At 46.1% G+C, this 27847-nt stretch overlaps 2 protein-coding genes across 2 annotated transcripts in view; one reads left to right on the top strand and one right to left on the bottom strand.

Moving 5' to 3' along the window:
* tln2b (talin 2b) overlaps positions 1-23014 on the bottom strand; it is a 69050-nt gene extending 46036 nt beyond the window's left edge. The window contains 4 exon segments of the mRNA XM_084477828.1: positions 5-134; positions 291-388; positions 492-657; positions 22942-23014. Coding sequence (XP_084333954.1) covers positions 5-134; positions 291-388; positions 492-627 — 364 coding nt within the window. The 5' untranslated portion in view covers positions 628-657; positions 22942-23014.
* A 2938-nt stretch (positions 23015-25952) lies between these two features.
* On the top strand, positions 25953-27480 carry c2cd4a (C2 calcium dependent domain containing 4A; the record flags this gene model as incomplete). Its single annotated transcript, XM_084477630.1, has 2 exons — positions 25953-26005; positions 26138-27480. The coding sequence occupies exon 2, from the start codon at positions 26146-26148 to the stop codon at positions 27478-27480; it is 1335 nt and encodes a 444-aa protein (XP_084333756.1). The 5' UTR covers positions 25953-26005; positions 26138-26145.
* Positions 27481-27847: the final 367 nt, after the last annotated feature.

The following is a 27847-nucleotide window of genomic DNA, read 5'->3' as shown; positions in this document are numbered from 1 at the left end:
TCACCAATGCGGCTGCATATGGTGACGAGCAGCTCCCCCACCGTCTTTGAGTCGTCCACCATGATGGTCTTCACCGCGCCGTCCAGCATCTTGATCTTCTGGGGCCTCTGTTTCTTCTTGTACTCCAGAACATCCTGACGGAAGGAAACGAACAGGGACCCAGGAGACGACAACAGAAACAAACCAATACCTCGGAGTCAGTGGGAGTATGATCTGGGGGTGAAGCCAGGGATAAATGATGTGGAGGACGTGATGGTTCTCTGTCCAGGACCCGCCCTCCCTGTTCCTACCCCGTTTCGGAGCATGTAGTAGTCCAAGGTCCGGCCTGACTCCAACCAGATTCCTTTCCTCGGGTCCTCGTCGGACAGGAACAGGCCGTAGTCAGAGGCTGGGGACATGAAGCAAACGGGTGTTCATTGCTCATCCATTCATGCATTCCTCAATGTGAAGCAGCAAAGGTTTTTGTCGAGAGTCGAGACAGACCCTAGTACCTTGTCCGCTCTGTGCTTCCGGAACCCTCTCTCTGATGATCCTGCAGGCGTCGTACACGGGCGTGGACGGCTCGAACTGCATGGTCTTCACCACGTTGCACTGGCGCACGCAGATCTTGAGTGACAGGGCCACCATTTTGGCGTGTGGTTTATCAGCCTCACCAACCTGCACAATAATGACAGGATGGAGTCATGCAAAATGGATACATCAAATACATAACGTTGGCCCAAAGTGCAACATTTCCATTAACCTCAGTGACACCACGACTTTATGCAAATACATAATGTAATAAAAAAAAAAATTCATGTAATAAAAATGCAATGAGAAAGGGACAGAGGTTTGTATTTTTATATGAAGACGATATCTGAAATCAGCAGAAAAAAAACATTTCCATAAAAAGGCTCCAATTCACTTAGAGGAGGAAGTGTTTTAGAAGAGCTTTGAATCAATAAGCGGCCGTTTCATCCCCGCTTACAGACGAAGAGTCTGTGTGATCAGTTCTTCATCGTAACAGCGCTCTTATACGAGGTGTAACAAGGTGCCCAACATACCACTTCAACCAAAAGGAAATTGTAGCCTACTCTAATTGCCAGGAAAAATAAGGGAAGAGTCACAATAGCAAAAGGAAATAACCGGTTGCGAAATGCTCTCTCTTCTCAGCTGTGTCCAGTTCTACCCAGCAGACAGAGCACTGAGATAAGCCACTGGCTGTTTTCTCTCTTGAGGTAATTGGGGGGAAAATTCATCTACCGGTAGTCTTTAATCTTCTGCACGGAAAAGAAGTGTGAGAACAATGCATACTGCATTGTAATTGTTCTTCTTGCCAAGTGCTATTGTACTTGGCAAGCGCGGCGGTGAGGATAAACGGAGCACGAGCTGTTCAAAGGGAACCATCCCCAGCCCCGTGTATCCACAGTGAGTCTAGCCTCTTCCATTGTAGCACTGCATTGATTGTACCTCTAGAGCCATCTCGTTCAAATGACATGTAAAAGAAATTATGTAAAAACGAAAAATATAAAAAACTTTAAAGTGCTTACATTAATAACATATTTTGACCACGACCCTTCCTAATAAAGCTCCCGTGATGGGAGCTCTAGGAGCGTGGCGGCAGAAGGGCAGCCAGGAGACGAGGAAAGGTCGAGTGTGGTGGGATTTATGTCCACCTGTGTGTCCTATGGCCAATTTGATTCCATTACATCTGCATCTGTCTCTGTCACTTAGTGCGCAGGGAGAGGAATCGCAGGGTCAAGGGGCGCTGATGGGTCAGACCGCGGTGGGGAAAACCCTGCCCTGCTTTGAACGAGACGCGTAATTGGTGTGCAGGATGAGCGGTGACCTTGCAATCTTTTCATTAAACCAGAGAGTATTCATGGTAAGTAGCAGCAGAACCAATCCACCGATAAAATATATTTTATTTTAAGTCCCTGGTGGGTGCTGTCACCAGAAAATATTAACAGACAAAACATAAATCTCCTTTCTTAAACATAAAACACAGAAATATTGGCCGTTCCTCTCCAAAGAGAAAATTCTCCATGGGAACCGACGAGATTCCCGGCGTTTATACACCTTGTCATCACGATTCAACACACAGACCAGCGCCTCTTTCAGCATTCGCCGACGCCGCTGGAGAATATTGCCCAGTTCCCTCTAAGCCCGGGACCATGAATGAGCAGGTCTGCTGTGATTGTGATTTTTCCATGGATGGCGAAAGCCTGCAAGGGGGGTCTCTGCCCCGCCTGCAATCCCCTCCACGCAAAGTGACAGACACTCACACAATGCGGGCCAGATAATGGCACCGCATGGGCCCTGCTGCTCACAGCCAGCGGAGACAGAGCCCCGCTGCAGCGGCTCTCATCCCACGGCCGCCGGCCCTCATGCGGTCACGGGCAGCTGGAGAGCTCCAGCTGGCCGCACCGCAGGCCACCGGCTTGTTAAGACGGAATACAAAATCAAAAAAAAAGCCCAGAAACACATGGACGCATATGTGCACACAGGGGCACCGCATTGAGGATGTATGAACCATAGGCGTACCCTTCTCCGGCCGTTTCAATAGCGAGAAGCAACGGGTTTGCGTCCACTGTTAAGGACAGGTGTAAAAAAAACGACGTCAAACAATAGAACCGTGGTTTCTTTAAGTTTCCGTTGTGCGTTAAAATCAGACCTTCTTAAAAGGAAGTAAAGCCCGGCAGAATGAATGGACTGGAGGGATCATTGTAATCCCGCTAATCTTACAGGGGTGCGGAGGAAGCGTCTACTTCTTCTTCGCCACAGCTCTTGCAGCGAGCGCCAGGCTCGACGAAGGGGGCTCCTCATTAGCTTAGCCTTCAAGCATCGCTGGAACTATCTCAGATGGCACATGAGCCCCTGCTAAGGCCTGTTAATCATGGCCCCAGTGTGTGTGTGTGTGTGTGTGTAGAAGATACACACAACCTCGACTAATGGCTCATCGCAGGTCCACCAGAGTGCCTCCTGCATTGGATTACATTTGTTTACCAGTCCAGTCGATGGGCTGTGAAAATGGCCGCAGAGTACAGCTCGGAGGGCCGTCTCAGCGCGGGGAATTCAATTGAGGCCAAGGAAGGCAGGAGCCATCTGGAAGGGTGACGCTTCTAATGAAGGGGTGTAATAATAAGACACAGCAGCAGCCCGGAGAAAAACCACTGGTCTGATTACCAGAGCAGTCTGTCACACCACGACCAAGGGAGCCTTGTTCAAAAGGACACGGGCAAAGCCAAGACGGCTCATCACAAGGGCTTCTGCAGAGTGCTCCCCATGCTTGAACATGGCGCCTGCATAGGAATAAGGAAGATAAGGGTCCTTATTTGCGACGTCTCATTTTCCTACGCATGGTGGTTTTTAATGGTGACTGCCTGCTCTGTGGTTTCGGTCTGTGTGGGCATGAGGAGATGAACAGGCAGAGAGCACAGCGCAGGCTACAATCAGGAAAATGAAATGTCTTCGCTCCATGGTTAGAAGACACCCACGGCTATGCCTCCAGCTGGACCAGGGTAAACAATCTCCCACAGCTGCTTGGCGTTTGTCAGGGAGGCAGAGGCACTCTGCAGTAAAGCGCTCATGGTCATGGTCAGCAGTGGCAGCATATTGTGATGCATCATTTCAGGAAACACATAACAGCACTTGTTCCCTGAAGATTCCTCAATTACAGCTAACAAGAAGATGAACACGGTACGTGAGTGAGCACACCGATGCATATTCAAGTGACTGATTCCTGCAAATGACAAAAGCACCCCTCTGCCGTGTTAGGACCGGAATGAAATGATCTGAGGTGGTGATCGTATAACACAATACTGTGTGTCTCACTAAAACTAACTAAATTCCCCTTTATCAAGGGAAATGTCAAGCTATTAATTTAAACAATACATTTTGAATTGAATTGTACCTACTTTGATACTGAAGCAAGGTCGGAATGAAGGATGGATGGAAGGCAGCAATAGTCTGAATGCAGCACAATAGCAAACTACCCACTAGTGCATAAGTCAGCACATCAGCTAGATAATTGGAAATGGGGAAAGACTTCAGGACTAGCGCTATAGGATCAAAACAAATCCCTAGTAAAATTATATTGAGTAGCGATATAACCGGGGAATCCATTGAGCCTTCTACTACAGAACTGCAAACTAACTTCAAACCACAGTCAAACCCTCCAACCCTCTCACAGCCTCACATCTGTACACTAGCAATCTCAAGGCTACAGTGACTGGCCTAGTATCACATCAATGACCATTCAAAAAGTGTAGGACTATGCATGCAAAACACTGTTAAAATGTATGAGCACGTATAATCCCAATAACCCTTTATAACCCCAATAACACTGATGGGAGGATAAATCTGTCCTCAGCAGAAGTCTGGGTGGCGGGGCACCGCGGGATGAAAGAGTGTGTTTACTGAAAACATGCTAATGAGCTAAATGTCTCCTCTACTCTATTGCTTTAATCCTCGTCTCCGCTCCATCTAGGGAGTACGCAGCATTAGCCTCTTGCGGCGGCGGCGGCGGCCTGAGCGAGAGCAGGAGCGGTTTACTGCAGGTACCGCCCCGGTGGGCTGGCGACACGGTGCGGTGAAGATACGCACACTCAAGCGCGCCGTTTAGCGCCGGACCCCCGAAGGGGGCGGCGGCCTGGGAGTAGGAAGTCCGCCCAGAAACTACAGGTGTGGTTACGCAGGTCTATCGAGGACAGGATGGGGTACGTATCTGGTTGTGAGCCAGGGGAAGGCGGCGGGTACCCCACATCGCTTCTAAGTGCCTTCGGGGGCAAGGCACAGAACATGGACACGAAGGATGCAGGGAAAATCACCCCCTCCACTTCCCTCTGTTGTTGAGTCAGTGAATACGACAAATGCGTCGTATCCGCCCTGGGCAATTCTTAGACGGGCTGGCTTCTAGTAGGACTGGCGAAGACACTGGGATGAGGTTCAATTACACCTGCACATCGGAGGGGGGGGGGCAGTGCCGCAGCATGCCCGAGGTGCTAATCTGAGGTGTTGATTGGATTCAGAAAGTTATGCACTGCATTCATCAGCGCACACAAGAAGCAGCATATTATCCATCACACTCTACGATTCGTGGATTCGAAAAAGTTTGAATAACCTTATTGATCGTCTGATCGATCAGCTTGTTAGCGTGCATCACCGTGGTCATTACCATATACTGTATCTTGTGATTACATTGGTATGGCTTAGATGTGTACTCCAAGGCAGATTCAAGGCAGTAATTTTCCTATCACGATTTCCCCGTCCCACTTTTCCTTGTTGTGCATTGGAGGGTAAATGAAGGGTAATAATAAGACACACCCATTGCATATTAAACATCATTTTGTCTTTTTGTTATTTGAATAGGCACTGTAAATCGCTTTGGCCAATTCAGCTTACAACCAAAGATGTCTGGCAGTTATTTATTTTTACCAGAGATAATTCTACCCATAGGCTATAAATTGCCTTGAGTACAAGGCATTGTTAATCCTGTGCATTTAAGGGAAATGGTTAAAACAATAGTCATCTGTTCAATTCAATGAACCCCAACCCATCCCACACCAGACAAACATTATGGAGAAGCTTTATGTCTTTTTGCTATTAAGTGGTACAAACGCACAGCAATTACAAATGCCATTCTTGTCCAAAGAAGGAATAGATTAAGCTCTCCTCTTGCATGGCTTTAATATCAAGCCATGAACATGAGCCAACAGCACAGCAGAAGACCCCAAACAGAACACTTCCATATGAATCTGGTGTTTGCTGGTTGAAACACAAATGCAGCATCTTATGACCCAAAATTCAGAAAATGCTAATTCTTGAGGATAAAACGGTTGGATGACTTGAAAGATAAATTGCATGTGGCTGAGCAGAATAAGTTATCTGGGATGAAATATTTATTACACTCAAGGGTTTACTTTCCTCCACCCAAAAGCAACAATCTATCAGCCAGGGAGTCAGGGGCCTGGTGGCCGTGGTATTCGTCGTTGGTGGTTGAGCTGTGAGATGGATGCTGATCTGTCTCAAACATGACTCTACCATTAACCGTGTCTCTTCACCATTACCGCCATCTGTCCAGAAGATCATTTTACACATCCTTTATTTATCCATCTGCTTTTCTTAAGCGATACTTCTTATACTGACGTAAGAGTAAGATGGTAAAGTTTGATGTGGAAAACAAAGGTTTTAGCTGCAAAAAGGTAAAATGTTCTGTATTTCTAGGTAATTTCCGATGCAAAATAAATTATGCAACAAAAAAACAACATAATACAGTCATACTTATCTCTTGCAATTCATATTGAATCAATCAATTATTAATCAATAATTATTTTTCAACAACCAAATATCTGAAGATTAGAGCTCATGAATTACCCAGCAAGTGATTTTAAATATCGCATGAAGTATCGCATGCACCACTTTACATAGCCGTGATACACTAGCTCTTCTAAAAGATCTATCGCCAGAGCTTTGTGGGTGGCAGCAACATGAGGAGCACTCTGTCCAGATGCCCTGTTTGTTGCCCTGTTTGTGGGAACTCTCCACACACAAGATGCACACAGCTAGAATTTAGATTTGAGCTCCATCTTGGAGCTTTGCAGAGAGTCCCTGGAGAGTTTTCTAGAAAAACAAGCCATCAAATACGGAGGAAAACTTTTGACTTGTTGTGCATTGTAAAATATATAGCCTACATCTCGCTCTGGCAATGGAACAGCCAGTTAATTGGTTGTATGTTCAAAGTAAACTTTTTCCTAAACAACTAAGTGTCAGTTTTCAGCAGAAGTCTGACTCATTGAGATCATCAGCTGAGATGTGTCAGTAATCATGTGAAACTGTGGAAACTACATGTGACTGTGCCATGCACAGATCAACCAAAAGATCTTCCTCAATATACTGACACTTGGCTACCAAGGCTATTGTGTTTCCCATTATTAGTATTTTAGATCATCTTCAACATAAAGACCATTTTTATAAAAAATTGTGCCTTTGCAGTTTGTAAGGTTTAGTCACTGAAAATATAATACAATTCAATACTAATCAAATAAACCAGCAGGACTTTAATGTAATGTGGGATCAGAATCTGTGATTAACAGAATACTGAATCTGTGAAAAGATGTAGCTCCACAAGCCATGCGTCCATTATACGTATCTGTGTCTCATCAAATTAAAACAGAAATATCTAATGAGGTTCTTTCATAGCATTTGACAAGATGGCTCAGCCAGCAGTAGCAGACATATTTACCCATCAGAAGAACAATATTTGTATCCATTAAAATGCATCATGTCGGGAGACAATGAGATTATTCTGCAAAGTGAAATCAAATTACGGTCAATGCTCTTTCAGCCATATCCTGGAAACCAGCAGGCAGCCTCACAGATGATGCCTTTTTGTTCCATGTTTGTTATGCTGTTATCCCGTTATTTTCTCTTCGTTATTTGCCGACCACACACAGCACTTTTCAATAATAATCATTTGGATATTTATTTTTCAAATCAGTTGAAATCCTTCATGTGACATAACGTTTTCCATTGGTATTATGGGATGTCTGAAACCCTTTTCTTCCCTGTATCCCGTTTCACACAAGCAAACCACACAACATGTACCCCCATCCTTTGCCACTGCAAAGAACACCAATAGGGGACAATATTTATCAACACAGGACAGATTAATCGAATGAAGCATTTACAGACACACAGACACAAAGACGCACACAGACATACACACACAGACACACACATGCACACACACACACACACACCACCATAACATGATGTTTTTCATTCACATCTGTAGTCATTATGGATGATCCTGCAGTGGGCTGTAGGCAGCACTAAACAGCATGCTCACAGCTCCCATAGCACCCACATAAATCCCACCTTGAGGGTCACGTCTACTAAATCAGATGACTGCAATCTCCTGTCCGGGCGCTCTCCACCGCCCCGGCCCTGCCGAGCCACACGCGAGGACTACCCAGGCCCCCGTAGGCCTCTGCAGTCTGCCTCCTACCGCCGCCTGATACCGACGGACGCTGATTACATTATCAGGAGCAGCGGGACGGAACATAAGCTGGCCGCCCTCCAAGGTGCCGTGCTCTGACGGGCCCGGGCGAGTGGGACATCCACCACCGAGTGTCGGGTCGAACAATGTCATAATTCAAAGATGAAAACAATTAAAGAGAATCGATGTTGGCTTCTTTTTTTTTTTTTATCCCTTTTTTGTCACTCTAAGAACAAATGGCGCGCGTTCGGTTAGTGGCTAAGCGTCACAGACGCTGGCAGCTTTGTGTTATTTCTGGGGGAACGTAAAGAGGTGTGGGGCTTGATGGATCTTTTGTTGGCTCAGTGACACCTGGTAGCACATCTATTATTGAAGTGTGCACAGGAAGGAAGTATGGACCTCTCTCAGCGCAGCGTCGCAGAGGGGTTCATGGAGAGGACGTGCCTGTCTGCCCGTTCAGTCCTGGTCAGTGAGCATGCTCACAGCCGCCTGGCTGCTGATCATCATTGCCCACCGTTTTCCTGGACATATAAGGCTGGACGGCGGCTGCCGCCAAGTCCTCCCCAGCTGCCCCCCCCCCTGTTTCAAGGTCAGCTTCATGGGGGATGGGCCACCTTTCAAATGTCACGTGTGCAAAAAGGTCAGAGATGGCAATTCAAGGCTGCTTTCTTTGGTGAACCGTTTCGATGCACGAACTGGGTTTCTTTCAAGGGCCAACCACACATCATCTTTTGCAAATTGCAAATGGCAACCCCTGGAGTAAAAGTAGAAGGAACGGGCAGTGAAATGTAATAAGATGAACCCTTGTTGTCAACTGTTCGAGGTAGAGGCAGGCAACAGAACTTCGTTGCCGACTTTAATCGAGGTAGAAGAAATGTTATTCTTCAACAAAAACGTTGTTGCCGTCAGCAACCAAGCGAATCTGCCTTAAAACAGCTTTAATAGAACAGATTCTATTGCAGAACCATGCTCTCTTGTCAGACAATTCATCATCAGAAGCAGGTTGGCAGGTTTTAGCTAAATAAAAGATTAAAGAGAGTAACGGGCGAGGTATTCAGTGTGTGTGAATGCACAGGAGAGGGGGGAAACAGCGAGTGCATCAGCGCTGTAACTCTCTGAATAGCAGACATTTCACTGCAGCCTCTTACAATTCCTTTTAAGGTGGTTTGAAGGACAACACCGTTCTTTAACCAAAAAGTCTTTGAGTGAAAGTAATTGTTTGCCGAAGGAAAGATCACCTGAACAAAATCACTAAGAATGTAATGGGGCTGTTAATTAGCCCCTGGTGAATTCCTGGACGATGCTATTCTCCTAGTACAGAGGTAGCCCCAAGCTTATCATATCAGCGGGACAAAGGCTAAAGAGATAGCGCTAATGCGAGTCTCACTCCATGCTCTTCATTTGCAACCAAGAGTCCTGACTCCAAAACCATTTTTCATTAGCCAAAAGCTGAGCTGTGACAGGCCCTATTCTTTTGAGCATATTTTAACAAAAAAAACTACTCTCGTTAGCTCCTTTTTCTCTTGCCTTGTTCCTCCAGCTAGAACTACATTTATTGGAGAATAAAAGAGAAATCATGGAAAGCTGTACGCGACCACAGTGCCTCAACCAACACATCAAACAACACTGGTTCCTCCCCAGCGTGAGGCCCAGAGACAATTTGGCAAGAATGTCTTTTAAAAGCGAGTCCAGATGTGACAGATGAACATATTTGATATTAAGACATCCCATAATACAGTCACTCTGTGAGGGCTACAGCTGATTACATCCTGTCTCCAATCATTGCCTCCCCTCTAATGGGTTTGGGCAAACACGAAATGGTAGAAAAAAGTAAACATTAAACCAAGCAAACAACAGATTGTGATGAGGTTACGGTGCCAAAGCCCTCGTCTGCATGCATATGTGTTTGAAACAATGACATCCGTCTTCTTAACCGACTGTGTTTGGGTGTCTCACGTCCACTCCCGCAGGAACCCTTGTGTTTTCGGTTGTTTACACACAAGTCTGCCTTCGCCTTTGTACATAGAACGCTGCACTGGATGCAGCTGCTTATAAATCACATATTTGAAAAGTACTGGTGTCGTCAAACTGTATTACCCCCTCCTCCCCTTCCCAAATGGTTCTTATTACGACAATCATGCCATTGTTTAGATCTGCTCCAACACAGCGCTGTCGCCTCACAGGCCGGTGGCCCAGATACACGCCGAGCAGCGCCTGGCGTACAGCGAGCTTCAAAGCTGTGCACCACCACCGGCGCGGTGCCGGTGGTGGTGCGTGTACATCCGCCCCACTCCCGTTGTATAGCCAGGCCCTCTCTCCTGCATCTCCTGGACACACGCCCCCCCCATAAAAAACAGGCCGAGGATGGGATTAGGAGCGATGCGTGTGTGTGTGGAGCCGCGCGGCTGCCCGAAGCTGTTCCGTGTGCCACCACGTCCGCCCGGTTGCCATGACAACCACCCCTTTCAGGAACGAATCTCCCGAAGCCACGCTGGCTTGAATGAGCTGTGTGTGTCTGAGCGTGAAGGAATATGACATGTATACGTACAACGCTCCTTCTGAGAAAAGGGGGGGGCGCCTGGCGCGCGCCGTTCCAAAGTAGTGTCCGTCGGTGGAGAGACATTAGGGGGGAATGATTGAGATGAGAGGGGCATGTTTAGTGTCAGTGGGATCCGTGGACGGTGAGGAGTGGGGGCGTCGGATCTGAATAGACCCTGCAATTACAAGCCAGCCGTTATGATAGCATGGGATGATTTGTACAAACAGAGGACCGGCGAGGAGCGACGATGAGTGGGCGGATCCCAGTAGCACAACCAGAGCTCTCTATAGCTCACGTGGGCAGAAGCCAGAGGAGGAAGCCTGCCCCTGAGCGAGGCCAGCCCCCGGGCACAGTTCCGGCCCCCAGCTGATTACGGTAATACGCTCATAGAGGCTGTTGACTGCCCAGCATCAAACACACATGCGCCACGACGGGCTGCTCTGCTTACTCCATTACCCGCTCGCCGGCTCTTGCTGGGACGATGATGAATGCAAACTGCATCGTCAGCCTCAGATCTCACGCACGTCCACGTGGCTCATTAGGCAGGGCTGTCCACCGGGGACAGTTCAGTGGATGAGAAGGTTAAAGAGGCGAGTTACTTAGTTTAATACGGGTAGGGGAAGTCATACTTCACCCAGATCAGCAGGTACAGCCGCTTGCCAACGCTTGTGAAAGTGGAGCGGAGCTGTGAATTATTTGTTGCTCGTGTCATTTCTCAAGAAACTCACAGCTTTTGATGTGTGACCTTCATAAATAAGGTACGGTACGGGCTGGGAGCTGTGCAGAGATCTTTTTTAATTATCTGAACCAGAGGCTTTTTGGCAGAAATAGCGGGTGTAGAGCTAGCCCTTGGGAGTATCAATACGTTTTGTACATTGGTTTTCAATAATAAAAGCAATTACCAGTGAAGGACTCTTGAAATCAATGGAAAAAGAGAAAGCAACTTCTTGCGTTATTGACCTATATTCATCCCAGGGTAGGAATGTAAGCGTAGAGTCAAAATCCATAACACTGCAGTAGCTCATGCTCCCACCGTTCCCCTTTGAAATATATAGTTGTTAGTGAAGGAAGGAACCGTTTCCACAAATGTATTTTGGGAGCAGTTAAAATGATGGCTGGCTTCTAGGGTGGACAAGCAGCGCATCATTCCTGACGTGGGCTGTGGCGCCGTTATGCCTGTGATGTATGGCAAATCCCCAGAGGTGCTCCCCAAGGCAGCCCGGCCGTGACAGATGTTCTCAACTCCCACAAACAGCGATGTGCAACTCCCATTTTGAGTCTACACCTCCCTTTTAATCAAGTGCAAGGCAGCCATCGTCGATACTAAAGTGTCGCCGCACTCCCTGAAAATGACCCCGTTTTCGTGTCACTAACCTTGGGTATAGAAGGGCAGGATTTCTCTCCGTAGTTCTCTGAAGGTGGTTTAAAGTAACAGCCGATAGCCGTGCTGTTATCTGTGCCAGATAGCTGCACTGAGTGGATGGAATTCAGCCTCTGTACATGTGACACTGCATCTCGAGGGTAACCTTATTGAAGCCCCGCTGAGATAAAAGATCCTTTTGTCTCCGTTGGTGACACGGTTCAATTCTCCCAGCAATCATTGACTGCATGGCATTCATTCATCTCAGTTCGGGAGAGTCTGAAACGCTCCCAAATGGTCTTGACTCATTTACATTATCAGTCTTTTTCTCCAAATATTAATTACATTTTCTACAACTACTATATGGACATTCAAGCCTATCTGTAGGCCTATCCACTGCATTGACAATGTTAACATAAATATATAATTGACACATTGCTCTGAAAACCACAATTGACACATTTCCAACTTCCTTATAGACTATCGATGGTACAATGGTTACAGATTCCACCATTTATGTGTTTGAGGCGATTCAACATCATGTGTTAGCCTGCGTCTATTTGCGTCCACTCGATTCACATCTACTGTTGAACACATTCCCAGCCAACGTGGGGATTAATGTCATACTTCATACATACTAAGTCATACTTCAGCAGAAGGCACCACCAAATGAACAATGACGTCAAGCAACCCTGCACTGCTTAAAGCAGATGTCTAGCATGTATACATGGTAGTCAAATAGCTGTAGCTACGCACTCACATAAACAAAAACAATTGAATTGCATTAAGTCTTTATTTTTCACCGGGGGCCAACAAAAAGGATTCTGCCACTGTTGTAACCATCACTCTGGGTTTGCCCTTCTTGTTGTTATACGAGCTGACAATTCTTATTATTTGCTCGGCATTAATGTACTGTCCTGGGACTATTGCTTTAATGTCCTTTATGAGTCATCTGATTGCATACAGGAAATCCTAGTCCTTAAAACTGCACTGCCTCCTGTCTCTGTGCATTAAAAACACTTCTGAAGTAGTTCACGCCGGAAAAACACTACTAGTTTATTTCAACGTCATGGTGTTACAACATGTCGTACGCTCATACTGAAATGCTAGGTTACACTTAGAAGCATATTTTTGGATACAGTATCTTCATAGTATTTCTTCACTTTGATTCATATTTTAATCCATGTCAAAAAAGCCTACATTTAAATTTAGGATTTGGGCCATATTGTATATAGGTATATATATATATATATGTGTGTATATATATATATATATATATATATATATATATATATATATATAGATATATATAGATAGATATTATAAATACATATATCCATATTATTTTTATGTATATCTTCATTATGATGTCTAAATGTTAATTCTGCAGGTATCTGTGCCGTGCCATGAAATCGGTTAATTGACTAGATTCATTTTGCATTCCATACCACAACTGATTAATGCTGCCACAGGATTATAATTTGTAAAGTGAGGGCATTCAGTCTACTAGCCCGAGACTTGAACAAGAAAGGAAACAAAGAGCAGAGCCTCATAAATCAATACGTTATAATAAAGGCCTAAAGAAATTCTTGTCTAAAAGGAATTGTTCAACACTCAAAACCTTTCGGCACTAATATAAACTGTGGATGTTATACATGTTTTACCAGCCTTCTATTTCTATAGAAGGGCAGAAAAAAAAGTTAAATAATCAATAATGATTCTAAAGAAGGATTTAATGTTACATATCCTCTCTGTTTTAAGTCAATGCATTATGATAAAATCCAAGACCACAAAACAATGGATCTGTTTTATTAGTGATGCAATTTTCTCGGGTATTCACACCCCCCTGGCCTATTTCCATCACCAACGTAAAAAAATGCTATCCTAATCTCAAATGCCTCAACTTGGCACTCTTTCACATTAAAGATAGTAAAAGAGACAAATTGTCAGGCAATATAATGTAATGCCATTGTTTAGGTAGGTGTTTTTGCATTACTACAAAACAATCCATGGACTTCTGCTTAATATAAAAATATCACTGTTGCATTGACCTTAATCCTGTCGTGAGTAATTTCCTCGTGCATCTTTCAACAGCGCTTAAGCAGACATACTGGGAGTGCTGGAAAATGATGTATTAGCAAGTAAAATGTGGGTGGGTGTATGAGGTCAGCCTTATAGTGGTGCTAAAATAGGAGGTATCAAGTAGCAAGTACAGAGAAGGTTGAGAGATAGAAGAGACATTCCAGGCTTACATTGGCAGAATCAAAATCAATACATATTGACATAGATATTCTAATTGAAATATTAGCGATCACCGATTCATTGCCATTGTATTTCAATGAAGATCAGGAAATACTATTCATAATGTTATGAGAAACGGAATGTAATTAGAATTATATTATAATCATTATTATTATTGTTTATAAATTGTTAATCTCAAAAAATGCAACAGCACTTTTTTTAAATCATTATAATTATTACTTTTTCTTTATTTGACACCAGCACAGCATATGCTCATGAAAACAAATATGCAGTCCAAATTGCCTCTTAAATGGCCACTTAAAAACCCAATTAATTGAAACTATATTTATGTAGCTCCCATGTAGCATGCTGTCATAAAAGCGCATTTGGAGGGGAAGGATAGCCTAATTGTCAACAGGTCTGTTTCCCTTATTGGACAGATGCTGCTACAAGGGCTCCTCCACTCCTTGAACAATATACACAGTCTATTCGGCTTCTCCGCTGCCACTCTGTGCAACATCTGACGAGGATGCCTTCAACGGACTCCCTGACGGCAGCAAAAAGCATCGCCAAGAGCCTTCCGTCCTGCACAACTAGCAGCAGCTAATAAGGCAGAGGCTGTGCTTCAGAAGATCAACAGGGCACGCACATGGTTAGAGAGCATCTCCAATGTACTGGGGACACTGCTGCTGTAGCATCACTCCACTCCACTTCAACTCCCCCCCCCACCACCACCACCACCACCACCACCACCGGTCTCCTCAGCCACAGAACATCGCAGAGAGAAGCAGGAAATGAAATCAATGCGGGCTCTCATTACTGGGCGTTACTTCATTAGTATGGGCGCTACAGATGTAGCAATAAATCAGATTTATGAAAGGAGCGACAATGAAAGCACCGCAGAGGGACAGGGAAATCCATTCGGCTGCGGATGACAGGGGCACTAAAATGCACCGTGCCTCGCTTCCGCATTTTACCAATGTTTGGACAGAGGACAGACAAGGGGCTCAGATTCCATGCCCATCTTCTCCCAGTTGTGGGGCCCAGGCAGAATGTGATACAGTGTGGTAATATATGGACCCATACTTTAAGCTTGTGACTTGGAAGTAATTTTCTACTGAAAGTAACCGATTTTCTAATTAGAAGCAACTGATAAGCTAAGGGGGCTACAGAAAAATCAATTGAGCCATCATTCTAAGAGGGTGCTTAGGAAAGGCAGGGGGGCAGATGTGGGGGGCCCGCCCGCCCATATTCTCCGCTGCGTTGCTCAGCGCGGCGCACATTAAACACAAACCCACATTTTTTTTCGGTGTGTTTTTGTCACCTGTCAACCGAAACGAAAAAGGAAAAAAAAAACAACGTCATTACGGATTTCCTGTCACAGCCTCGCCTGCCAAGGAACACGGGAGGGGTGGTGATGTCACGGCGCGGCATCCCGCTCGGTGAAACGTGGAAATCATCTCAATCAAGTAATGCGCTCAAAGGTCATCAGGCAGACTTTCTGAACAGACCTCTCATCTAATTAACGAGCCGCATGCACCGCGGCGGCGGGGGGGGGGGGGGGGGGGGGCGGGGGCGGGGGCGGGGGCGGGGGCAGGGTACATCTGGGGAGCAGCTGTCGTCCGACAGGGGCCGTCCAGGGGTTAGGGGGTGAGGAAACGTCTGGTGTGATGCCATCTCATCCAATCTATATGGATATAAGTTTGGAAGGGCAACCTAGATGGACAGAGACGTCCGCCCTTTCCTAGAGACGAGCTATGGTACACAGCCCAACGCCCCCGCCCCCGTTACTGAAAAAAGAGCCACAGAGACTCTCCTAACCACATTAGTTTTGCTGTCCATGGGAAAAGGGCTGGCGAAGGGAGGGGTGGGGTGGGGTGGGGTGGGGGGGGGGGGGTTGTAATGAAATTAGCTCAATCTTCATGGAGCAAAGCTGGTTGTAGTAGGAAGGGCGGAGCAGATTCAGTCTGGCACAGGCAAAACTAGAGGGGCAGGACTGGGGTTGGCAAAGAAAGATCTGCAGAAACTGTGTTTGGATTGAAAGAAAGGTAAAAAAAATAAGTTCAAAAAGATTCATGGCTGAGACGCAGCTTTCACCGTCTCTCAAACACACACACACACGACCCACGTGACACAAATGCACGACACACGCATGCACACTGATACATTGCCCAAAATGGACACAATCTGGACATGGTGGTCAGTGTGAGTGTAACCTTTGACTGCAGGCTGGCCCATCAGCTTGGCCGGGTTATATTACACCATCAGCATCCTGCAAACTAGTGATATCCTCCTGGGTAAAGCCAGTCGCAGTGGGTGGGCTGCCCAACCTGTATCACCTCGTGGTCCATCAATCACCTGTGTGAACAGGGATGGCCCGCAGGCTGGTTGTGAGCCAAGCAGAGCGACAGCGAAAAAATGATGACAGTATCATTATAAATAGATAAAGAAGTCGCACATCAAGACAATTGTGTTTTGTTGAGAAATATGATGTGAGATTCATTCCTGAATCACAGGAGCCTGAAGCCAATCTCCGCTGACTATAGGAGTGGAGAGACTGACACACACACACACACACACACACACCATTCTCAACCACAACAAGGGCAATTGAGGGTATCCAATTATCTTAACATGCATGTTTTGAGTGATGGGTGGAAAGAGAAGTACCCAGAGGAACCCACATGTTCCCAACAGGTGCAAGACTACATGCAGACAGGATCACTGCATCATTCAATTAAACATCACCTGATTGCATTATCAGTTCTCCAATTTCCCATCTGTGCTCGGCTACATTGCCTGAAACAGGTTTTATTGCTAGAATAACTCAATTGATTTTCAATAAATAACTGCTGACTACAAAACCCAGGTAACTACATGCTCTAGTGAGTCACTGTCCTTCTGTAACCATTGCACTAAATGACGGTCACAAATGATTAGCTGTAATAACATTGTTGTCTGGACTTTTACAGGGAAAGGGTAGCGACGGAGCTTGGGTATGGCTAACTATCCATAGCTTACGAGGAATCCTCAGCCACATGCTTAGCACTGTCGCCCATGCCTGCTTCCTAAAGACATGCGTCTCTAGGTCGATAGGGATAACAGTCTCATTGATTTGACCATACAGTAATTAGTGAACTAAACTCTTAAACTCTACCTTCTAGTGGTTTTATCTGCTTCCCAGACGAGGTCTGATAGCATCATATCATTCTGGCTCCTTATACTCAGTGTTAAAATACAGATTTCCTGATAGAAGATAGCTTGCTAGCTGTTGCTGATCCCTATTTTGGCGAGTGAAACACACGATCCTTGATGAATAAAAGGAACCAGGATCCAAGTCAAAATTGGACGGATTAGGGCTAAAGCCGGGGTTCTCCGATGCATGTCAAGAGATCTCCCCGCATTACCCAGCATGCAACTTCACAAACAGCAGCCAGAGATCCTGGGATGGCGGCGTCGTGAGCAGAGGTGGTGTTTGGAGGGATGAGAGATTAGATTGCGGCCGGCCGGGGCAGAGCTGTGAATTACTCAACGTCATTGCCATCGACTCTAACGTAAAGTAATGAGCCGGCTTTCGTAAGCCCTGTCGCGTGCTGGGCGAGGGAGTCAGGCGAGCGGCCCAGCGCTCCTGAACTGCACCCTGCGTCCTGCACTGAGGGGCCTTGTTTGAGTTCCCTTCATCCGTCCTCATATCCAGAAATGCTATAATGCAATAATGTTAGAGCGTCGACAACGGTGTCAGCAACACATACTGCCAAGAAGAAACAAAACAAAAAAGCCAAAGCGATCCATGTTGTAATCTTATCTTCCTTGGCCAAGGGTAACCAGAGAGTCTCTGTGCCGCTAGGACAAGGTCACCGCTGATGAGCTCAACGCGGCTCGGGTAACACTGGCTCGTGCTGCACAGCCTCCTGCTGCATCTTCCTGACGCGCTGCCTCTAGTCCGACATGGAAGGATTTAGGCCACAATCTGTAAGGACAATCCACATTCTCACAGAACCGAGGGGGAGGGAGATGGGGAGGGAAGGGGGGGGGGGGTGGTGGGAAGGGAAGGAGGGAGGGTGATGGGGAGGGAGGGAGGGAGGGAGGGTGGGAAGGGAAGGAGGGAGGGAGGGAGGGAGGAAGGGAGGAAGGGAGGCTGTTGGGGTTGGGGGTTTGGAGAGCTTTGAAATTTTGCTCGATCAGCAACACCAGTGACATGCAGAGGATCAGAGCAGAGGACGGCATTAATTTGCTGGCCAGGCAGCCATGGAAACAACCCAAAGGCTGCTGTACTCAGAAAAAGCCCTTACCTGGCCCCAAATAACCTTGATGATAAAGCACAGATTATCCCATTCATTGTGTAAATAAAGCAGCAGCATACCTCAACAACAAGGTCCTGCCGTTTGATCGATATGTCGTGTTTTCATCTGACCCATGTTCTAATGAAGTCAAAGCCTCTGCCCTGAGCCTCCTTAACTCTGGACTTTTTCCTATTAGAGCCAGTAAACAATGGCTGCTTTCTTACCCCCCCCCCCCCCCCCCCCGCCCCCTCCACCCCCCCAACAACAGACTATAACTCCACAGCCGTATTTAGCAATGCTAGCCTGTTCCATGTCAATTCTGCAGATCTGTCGATTGTGGGAACATCGCCATGCTCTCCGCCCCGCCACCGTTGACCTCGGGCTCCCTGGGGGGGGGCAGGCTGGCAGGGAGGAGCGCTCCGAGCATGCTGAGAGAACAGGGCGGGGGTAATCAACACAGCCTGGTAGGAGCGCGCCGCTAATGCCTCTAATGTGCTCCCATTGTGACATTGGTCAACACAAAACACACTCAATGGGTGGCTGTTGGCGTTATCACAGCAGGCTGGATATTGTTTATTATTAAGGATTTTGACTGATCGGGTCCAACATATTAATTATAAATGATAATGACATTGGTATTGGATAGGATAGTACTACTACTGTACAGCTAACAACATAGTCGGAAACGCATCCAAGATGAGACCCATTGGAATTTGAATGCTTTTCATTTGCTTGTGGTCAAAGAAAAAACCACATTCACAGTGGATAATTAATAGGAATATTGATTCAGGGAACACTTGTGGATTGTCATTTGCATTTCATTGAGGCCAATGCCATTGGAAAACCTGACTGCACTCTAGATAATGTATTCGACACCGGTGTTCCCACATTGTCCAGAACAGCTTCCTGCCTTCACCTTAAAATTCAAGGAAAACAACATATAGGCCTAAACTGCCAGGGGTGAATCAAAATGGAGCCCAGCCCAATCTGAGATTTGACTAGGCGCAATGGAAACCTTACAAAAGTAGTACAAATGCTTATTTACATACTCTGAGCAGGGAATGGAAATCCGATCATTTGCACTGGAATTGTCACTGGAAACGCGCAATAAAATAAGCCTCGGGGTCAGGTGAGACGTCAGTTCTCAGTCTCAGTTGGGTTATATCTGGATACCAGGATATCTAGTCATGAGATAAATACCGTATTTCCAAAGAGCAGCACAACCAATTATATAAAGTGTATGTGATTATGTCTGGGCTTTCAGCAGGTAATTCAAAAGGTTTTTAAAGTAAATAAACAAGTAGATCATGTTCTGAGCAACGCAACACAATAACAAACAAATAAATAAAAGCGCAGGCGGGGTTGCAACAAGGCGGCCATCATTCAACGACCAGAGCCAGCCGTCCAACCAGGTGAACGAGGACCGTTACCGTTGGGGCCCACCGCTGGTCTATGACCGCCACCTCTGGCGCAAGTCTCTTATTAATTCCAGTAGTAAATGTCAGTGCCAAAAGGACAATTTGCTTTAATGCACAGTTAAACCCAGTATTAACCGTGCATGGTTAATACAGTGAACAACACAACACAATCTGTCCACAAATCCAACTGGAAAAAACACATAGGATCAAGTATTCCTATTTCAGGAAGTGTCTGTTCATCCCCTGATTATGGAAATGAATGTATTCAACCCTGCTCACCCAAGAGATGTTCATCTGTATTTATTTTGGATGAACTCACATATGATGAGATCATCAAAGCCTTATCAAAAAAACTAGAGGGATCCTTCTATTATTCAAACAAACACCGACAGCATACGTCTTTTGCACTCACTTGGCCCCACAGATGCTTGATGCTGGGACCCAAGACTGGTACCGTGTCTTGTGGATAATGTCACAATGACAAAAATGCAGCTGGCTCAGACTTCCTTCTCACTTGACCTCCAGATGAGCAGGCTAGCTGGTCTGTGACATCATTTGTGTCCTATAAGCCACACAATTGTGCATGAGGTGACCTACTTCCTCAATATCCTTCAGACCGGGCGCCACAGCCTGCAGTGAGGGCCACACATCTCAGCGTCACACAAACTCTGATGCCACCTTCGTCAGCCTGAGTGGCATTATGCAATACACTTGTAGTCGCCTTCGCTAGCTCCTCCTCGCTCTGCCAGATACTTCTCTCTTTGGCCAAACGATGGACTTGTAAGACATTCAAATAATGTATCAGAACTGGCATGTGGGATAAACGTTTAGAAAAGAAAAAACATGTGCAACAAGAACAGATGTGAAATAATAACATTAAGATTGGCATATCCATTTCCTCCTCTACTGTAACTAAAAGACAATATACCATTACACATTTCAACTGCTGCCAAAAAGACTGAAGCCTGTGCATCAACAATATCTGATGATATTAGGTTCTCAACGTTTCTCCACAAACTAAACTGATCTCTCATTGGCATTGTAGATATAAAATGAAAGTGTCTGGTTAGTGAATATATAGTATCTGGTCATTGACATTGTATATATAAAATGAAAGTGTCTAGTTTGTGAATATTTATGATCTGGTCATTGCATAGGCTGCTAGATTGTTTTGCATTTCACCACTCGGCAGGACAGTATTCATGATTAATCATATATCCGTTCTTCTTGTTCACATAATGATGTTACAAATGATTGACAATGACAGTGGGGTATCAAATTAACAGCTATACTGGTCTCTATAGAAAAGGACTGCAGGCGAGGCCCTATAGAGATGTGATCACAAAGATACTGATAATATACATAGGGGAAGATCGGTTTCACGGGTAAACACAGCACAAAAGACCACACACGCACACACACACACACACACACACACACACACACACACACACACACACACACACACACACACACACACACACACACACACACAAGCAATGGCTAAACTAAATCCTCAGACTACGTATTATTAAATCTAACTTCTCGACTGTCAAAAGGCAGATTTCCTGGAGAATTCCATCCAGGAATCTGATTGCTGATGAGTAACTGAAACAGCCGACTGGACATTGGAGCTCTTTGTAACAAGCAGGTACACAAAGGTGAACACACGGTTATGAACATGTTGGGGTAGAATCCAGTTACAGTTTGGTTTTGCATGAGAAAAAAAAATCTCTGAATACCAAGAGTATGGTCAGGTCATGGTACTTCCAGTAAGATATAGCATTATCATGTTGAATACTGTCAAGATGTTCCACTTGTCAATGGTCAACCCAAATGCTGACCAGTTGATAACATACATGGTCGGAAATACATATCCTCTCTAACTAAATTAAATAAATGATACTGATTTTTTATTAATCTTTTTACAAAAAACTATTGACACATTCATAAATGCTTATAATCAGATAAACACATGATCAGGTCAATCTGTGTTGGAACCAAGGACAAAAACAGATCAATCCTACAAGCAATCTATGTTAGATGTAGAATGCCTACTGGCTTGTATCATGTTACAATCTAGACAGATTTCTATTATCTATATTATTACCTTTAATAAGTCCTCTTTCTGGACATTTGCCCCTAGATGGATATGCTGCTGCTGATCATTTGTCAAATGTATTAATTAGTAATAATAGGCTATATAGTAATGAAAATGATAATTTAGTATTTCGAATCTGGGAGCATTGATTTCTAACAGGCATTTTGAGCAATCCAGGTAGGGTATCCACATAATATAATCAGAGAGTAGAAAGATATTGTATCGAAAACGAGTCGTTAGATCATCGAAAATGCTTGAAAAAAAACACACCCCACAAACTGTCCAGTTTTCACAGTGATTTCAATCAGTCTTCAATAGCTAATTGGTCATAGTAATACAAAAAATAAAAAAATAATATATTACGATATATTGGTTTGTATTGAGAGTTATAGCAGTTCTACCATATATTATTTAATTTATCTATTTCATTATTTGATTTAGCCTATCTGGACGATCACCACCGCTGCCCTGAAACGTTTATCCGGAATGATGTATGATATGAAAGAGCACTCGCAATACATTAGGTATTTGTAGCTAGATATCATTGGGATTCCGCCTGGCCGTTTGAAGTTTTGACTGTAATTGTTGTACAGGACCAAATAGCTGATTGAATCGGGTGACATTGATTGACTCACGTCCCAAATAGGATGGACAAACATGTAGGTCAACGGAATAGCCGTCTAAAGTCAATGTCAGGTGCGACTCACGCTGGGAGATAAAAAAAAATGTTGTCAGTCGGATGATAGCCTACACAAGATAAATAAAATCAATGGCTCAATAATCGCAAGAAATCAAAACATGTCAAACACGCAGCCCGTGCTATTCAACTAAAAAAAGGATGGTCTCGTGATGGTGCATCTAAAGTGTCTCAACGTTACTACTACTTAGCCGAATCCAAGTGTTTAACACACATCCTTCGATGCCTTTCTGGATATCATCACATGTGGCCACCATCACTTTCTACCTGCGAGATGTCACTGTCCGAAACGTCTCACGAGGGTCAAATAATGCAAATTCCTACCTGATATTGGTTTGAATCGTTAGTCCTACTGCATGGACGCTGTCTTGGATGTAGGCGATACGCTCACTGCAAGCGATCATCCGGCTCCTGCTCCTCTCCCTGCCTCCACCACGGCACCACCAAGCCCCGCCTCCACCACGGCACCACCAAGCCCCGCCTCCACCAAGCCCCGCCCCGTTACCGTACAGCGGAGAGAGAGGAACACGGGCGCGCGTCGCTGTGCGCAGTGAGAAGGGAAGCGCGTCACGGGCTTCACGAGGAACATGGGCTTTTTGCCTGTCGGCACGATGAGTTCACGGTGCTTCGAGAAAAAAACAGCATTGATACGTTATTCGGTGCCCAATTTAACACTTCGCCGGGCTCGTCTTATACCGAGAGAATATCGTGTCAATTCTTTCGCGCCGAACCAATTGTAGTGTTTCCCGGCGTGTGCGTGTGCGTGTTATCAGGGTTGATTTGGGCAGCGAACCATTCCCTGCCAAGCGCCTGTCAGTTAAACCAAATATACTCTGCTCCACGACTGACACTCATTCTGACATTCGGATCATTCTTGATTTAGCGGTTTTCATCCACCTCACACCGCACGCCTAACCCGTATGTATATGATGATGGCAAATAACGATACGAACAGGAACTCACATCCCGAGAGACACATGAGACCCGGTTAGATCCGTTTAGTAATGTCACGTGGTGAACCGTGTTTATCTAGACCTGTGGCACAAACCCATGTGAAATCCAGACTCCGAGGTATGCGGGGTCCATTCCAACACTCCGTCATCTGGGTTCACTAATTAGCCCCCCCTCGACCAGGAGGTCGCCATGCAGCCTATGATGAACACAGGCAGATGAAGGTCACTGTGCAGGCCTACGTTGTGGCCCTGCGTGTTCATGCACAGGACACGAACACCTTCAACCAACCTTAACCTTGACATTAGCCTATCGCTCACGATTATGACATTTAGTCAAATGTATGCATTTTCCCACGCACATATTATCGCCTAACCAGGGACAGTAACCAGCGACAGTACATCAATGCAGAAATCTAATCTACAAGGCACACGCGGCTTCCTGTGAACCTGTGTGGAATGGCGTAGGCCCTATGTACATACACGAGCCTGCTTGAAGGAGATTTAGCCGTACACTGGGATTTAACTAGTCCTCTTGGGGCCCCCCGGGATGCCTTTGTGCTCCTTAATGTATACTGCCCTCTAATGGACAAACATGTGAAGTAAACCTCCCGGTAGCCTTTTTGCCTGCATATGCTCCCCTGTCCCAATACAATTGCTTAGCTCGTCCCAATACAATTGCTTAGCTCGTTTATTATAAAAGACAAAACGACCAACACTAATTCATTCTCTGACCTTAAGTATTCCAATTCAAATTATATTCCAATTATTCGTAACGGATGGTCCATTCGTTTAGGGTTTAGGCCTTTAGTTATTGTGTTGCATTAAACACCCCGCCATTCTATCCTTTCCATGCTACTTACTTCAGGTGATTCACTAATGATGGGATCTTATGATGCAATCTTAGTCACCCTGTCCTTGTTTGCGTTGGGCATTTTGGAAAACATTTCGGGGAAAGAGGAAGCTTTCAGTAATCACCTTTTCCTCGGACACTGCTGTCTAAGTGCGAGCATCCTCATTGGCTGTTAAGGTGACACTTAGCAACCGAGTCATTCCACTTGAACCTCGGTCTCCGCAGAGCAGAGATTCATCAATGTGATCTGTCTCTTATGTTTCTTCTCTCTTCAGGCTTTTTCTTAAAAAGCACAGAGTAAGGTGTAAACTAAGGAGTAAACTATTGTCATTACAGTAAAACCTACATTGTAAAACAACAAAAACTGAGGTATAGCAACTTTATCTCTATATATTTATGTCATTTTCTTTTATCCTGCTCTATGTCATATTGGTGGTATGATGCTACCTATGTTATGGGGTTGTGCCCATGTGCAGTGTGAATGGTCCCACCAGAAGAGGGGAGTATTAACATGTAGTAGCATCTTAACTCTGCTAACCCCTTTGTTATCTGGAATAGTAAGACGTATCAAAGTTTGATGGGAAACTTCCGTTTTAAATATCAGGCTATACATAAGTAAGAATAAGTTGTAGCCTGGATGTGTTAGTGAGTATTATAAGGGTGACTATTTTTCCATTAACACAGAATTTATTCAGGTTTCATTTCGTGAACCTCATACTTGTATTATAATGGACTCTGCCATTGATCAAACTGACTTCTCTTTGCTTTGGATCAGGGTTAAAGTAAACAACGGTGCTTCAACACAACTTAAAAGAGTACAGAATTCCTTTTGACACTTATAGTGACTAATTGGAGTTTATAGTGACGCACATTTAGTAGTTTAGCTGTGGCAACAAGAAACACGTTGATAAAATGCCTGGGGCCCGGGTTCAATAAATATTCCCTGTAACATTTATGAACAATGCACTTCACTGAATAGTTCACTGAATAAACATTTGCTGACGTCAGGAGAAGGTGAGTTAAACAACCAGCCTTTTCAGAACAACATAACGGCATATTACTAAAAACTCTTTGAGGCCAACGCCGGTTATGTGATCTGTCAGGGCCAGATCACATCCACTGAACCTGTCCCACACACTTATAATTTAACCTTGTTTATACGCAACTAAAGCAAGGTCTCGCCCTCGCAAGCGCACTATCTCCTCACCATGAGTGCAAACTCAAACAAACCAATTAAAACCCTTCTCCTTTTGTTGAACCCAGTTGTGTGTTAGAGTGGGCTTATCTTTTTCTGCCTTACATCTGGCGATGGAGACATTGTTGCCTCGTGCGGTTGGGGTATTTCCATGGGAACCACCGTTCTGTCGGAGGAGTGGGGGGGGGGGGGGGGTGTGTGTTAGGCCTGGTGGCTGCCTCCCCCATGGGTGGGCTGTATTTAAACCCGACCGCCTCTCTCTTAATGCCAGAGGTCTGGCTCAGCGACACAGGAGAACACCTCACGGTGGCATTTGGAAACCCGTAGAGAACCGTCGCTTTTCCAGACGCTACCGATTCATGGATTTATCATTATATCAATTCTTATAAGGTAAGTTTGAATTTATACATATGTTTTTTGTCTTGTCAGAGCATTGTTTTTAAAGAGACCCAAACAACCCAGATGCACCCTTGTGTATCCATGCAGAGCCGTTTATTCACAGTTCATTTTAATCCTCTGCAGGAGATCCCATGTGGGTGGCTGAGAAGATCTGCGAGTCGGTGGGGAAGAGCATGGTCATGTTTGGGGAGAAATCCGGCAAAGGAGCCCAAAGGATCACGCTGTGCCCCAACGTCATCACCCCGGACACCATACCCGACTTCTTCATCCCGCCTCAGATCCAGCCCATCCAGAAGGCCAAGCCCTCGGACCAGACCCGAGCCGCCCCCAGCATCAGGGTGTCCCCCTGCGAGGGGGGGAGCCCGAAGTCCTGGGAGCCCCCCGGCGGCCCCCTCCGGCCGCACATCATCCAGGTGGAGAGCGTGGAGGAGGGCCCCTACGACGAGGATGCGGGCAGCGACGGAGAGGACCAGACCACCAACGCCGACCCCCGCAGCCAGGCCGCCCTGTCGCTGCCGCACGTGGCCCGGGCGCAGACCTGCTACGGCTTCTGCACGCTGCTGGAGAGCCCCCACACCCGGAGGAAAGAGTCCCTGTTCCACGCGGAGCCCAGCTCCCTGCCCCTGCTGCTGCCCAGGAGCCGCTCCAACACCTACACCCCGAGGACGTCCCCCCGCGCCAGCCCCTCCAGCTCCCCGTCCTCCTACAGCCTGAACGCCCTGGCCGTCCGGCTGTCCCCGCGGAGCTACACCCTGAGCCGGCAGAGCACCCTGGACAGCGACACCGCCTCCTCCAACGAGTCCTCCCCCTTCGGCTCGCCGCTGCTGGGCAGGTGTCCCGGGGCGGCACCCGTCAAGTCCTCCATCTTCAAGACACTGAGCCAGGAGCGCCTGCTCACCCAGAACCTAAGGAGGGGACTGCCCTCCAGGAACAACTCGCTGTCCACGGACGAAGGCAGCTCCACCGACAACAGCCCCAACGTCATGAGGAGGCTGTCCGAGGAGACGACGGAGGCCCTGTCCAGCGGCTACAGGCTGGTGCCCCCCGCCTTCTTCCCCTCCGACCTCACCCTGAGTCGGGAGCGGGCGATGCGGGAGAGCACCGTGGCGGTCGGGAAGAACGGCAGCCTCCGGCTCTCGGCGGAGTACTCGGCCGACAACCAGAGACTGCGGCTGCGGCTGATCAGCGCCGAGGGGCTGTACGCGGCCAGCTCGGACACCAAGAGCATTAACTGCAGCGTGAGCCTCTCGCTGATTCCCGGGAAGCTCCAGAAGCAGCGCAGCACCGTGATCCGGAAGAGTCGTAACCCCGTTTTCAACGAGGACTTCTTCTTCGACGGCCTCACCGCCGAAGACCTCTGTCTGCGCTCGCTGCGGTTCAAAGTGGTGAACAAGAAGTCCACCATGAAGAGGGACTATATTTTGGGGGATTGTGATCTGCCTCTCTCTAGCTTTGTAACTTTTTAAACCTTTTTCATTTTTCTTTTTTACTATTTATTAGCTAACATTTATATCCTTATTTTATATGAATTAAATTATATGAAAGCATGTCATCCCTTGTACTTTGCACTTTTTAATCAAACAATCCCTAACATGGCAGTTTCTACAGACTGTAGAAAAAACATTTCCCTGGCATTGTGGTGAATGCTCTTTAAGAAATGAGAGGCCAAAGCAGAGGTCATTAGTTAGGCCCAAAATAACCCTGAGGTCTAAACACGTCTTTAGGTTTCCTGGGTTTCCTCTGCATCAACAAGGCAGCTAATTTGTCAGGGTTTGATTATTCCCCATCTCCTGTTCCTCTTAAGCCTGTTGCTTCCCTTGTGACCTTTCCTTT

The sequence above is a fragment of the Micromesistius poutassou genome (genome assembly GCF_964030765.1).
Source record: "Micromesistius poutassou genome assembly, chromosome: 13".
Classification (NCBI taxonomy): domain Eukaryota; kingdom Metazoa; phylum Chordata; class Actinopteri; order Gadiformes; family Gadidae; genus Micromesistius; species Micromesistius poutassou.
Note: the sequence above shows the minus strand (reverse complement) of the source record. Positions and strands in the feature narration are given on the sequence as shown.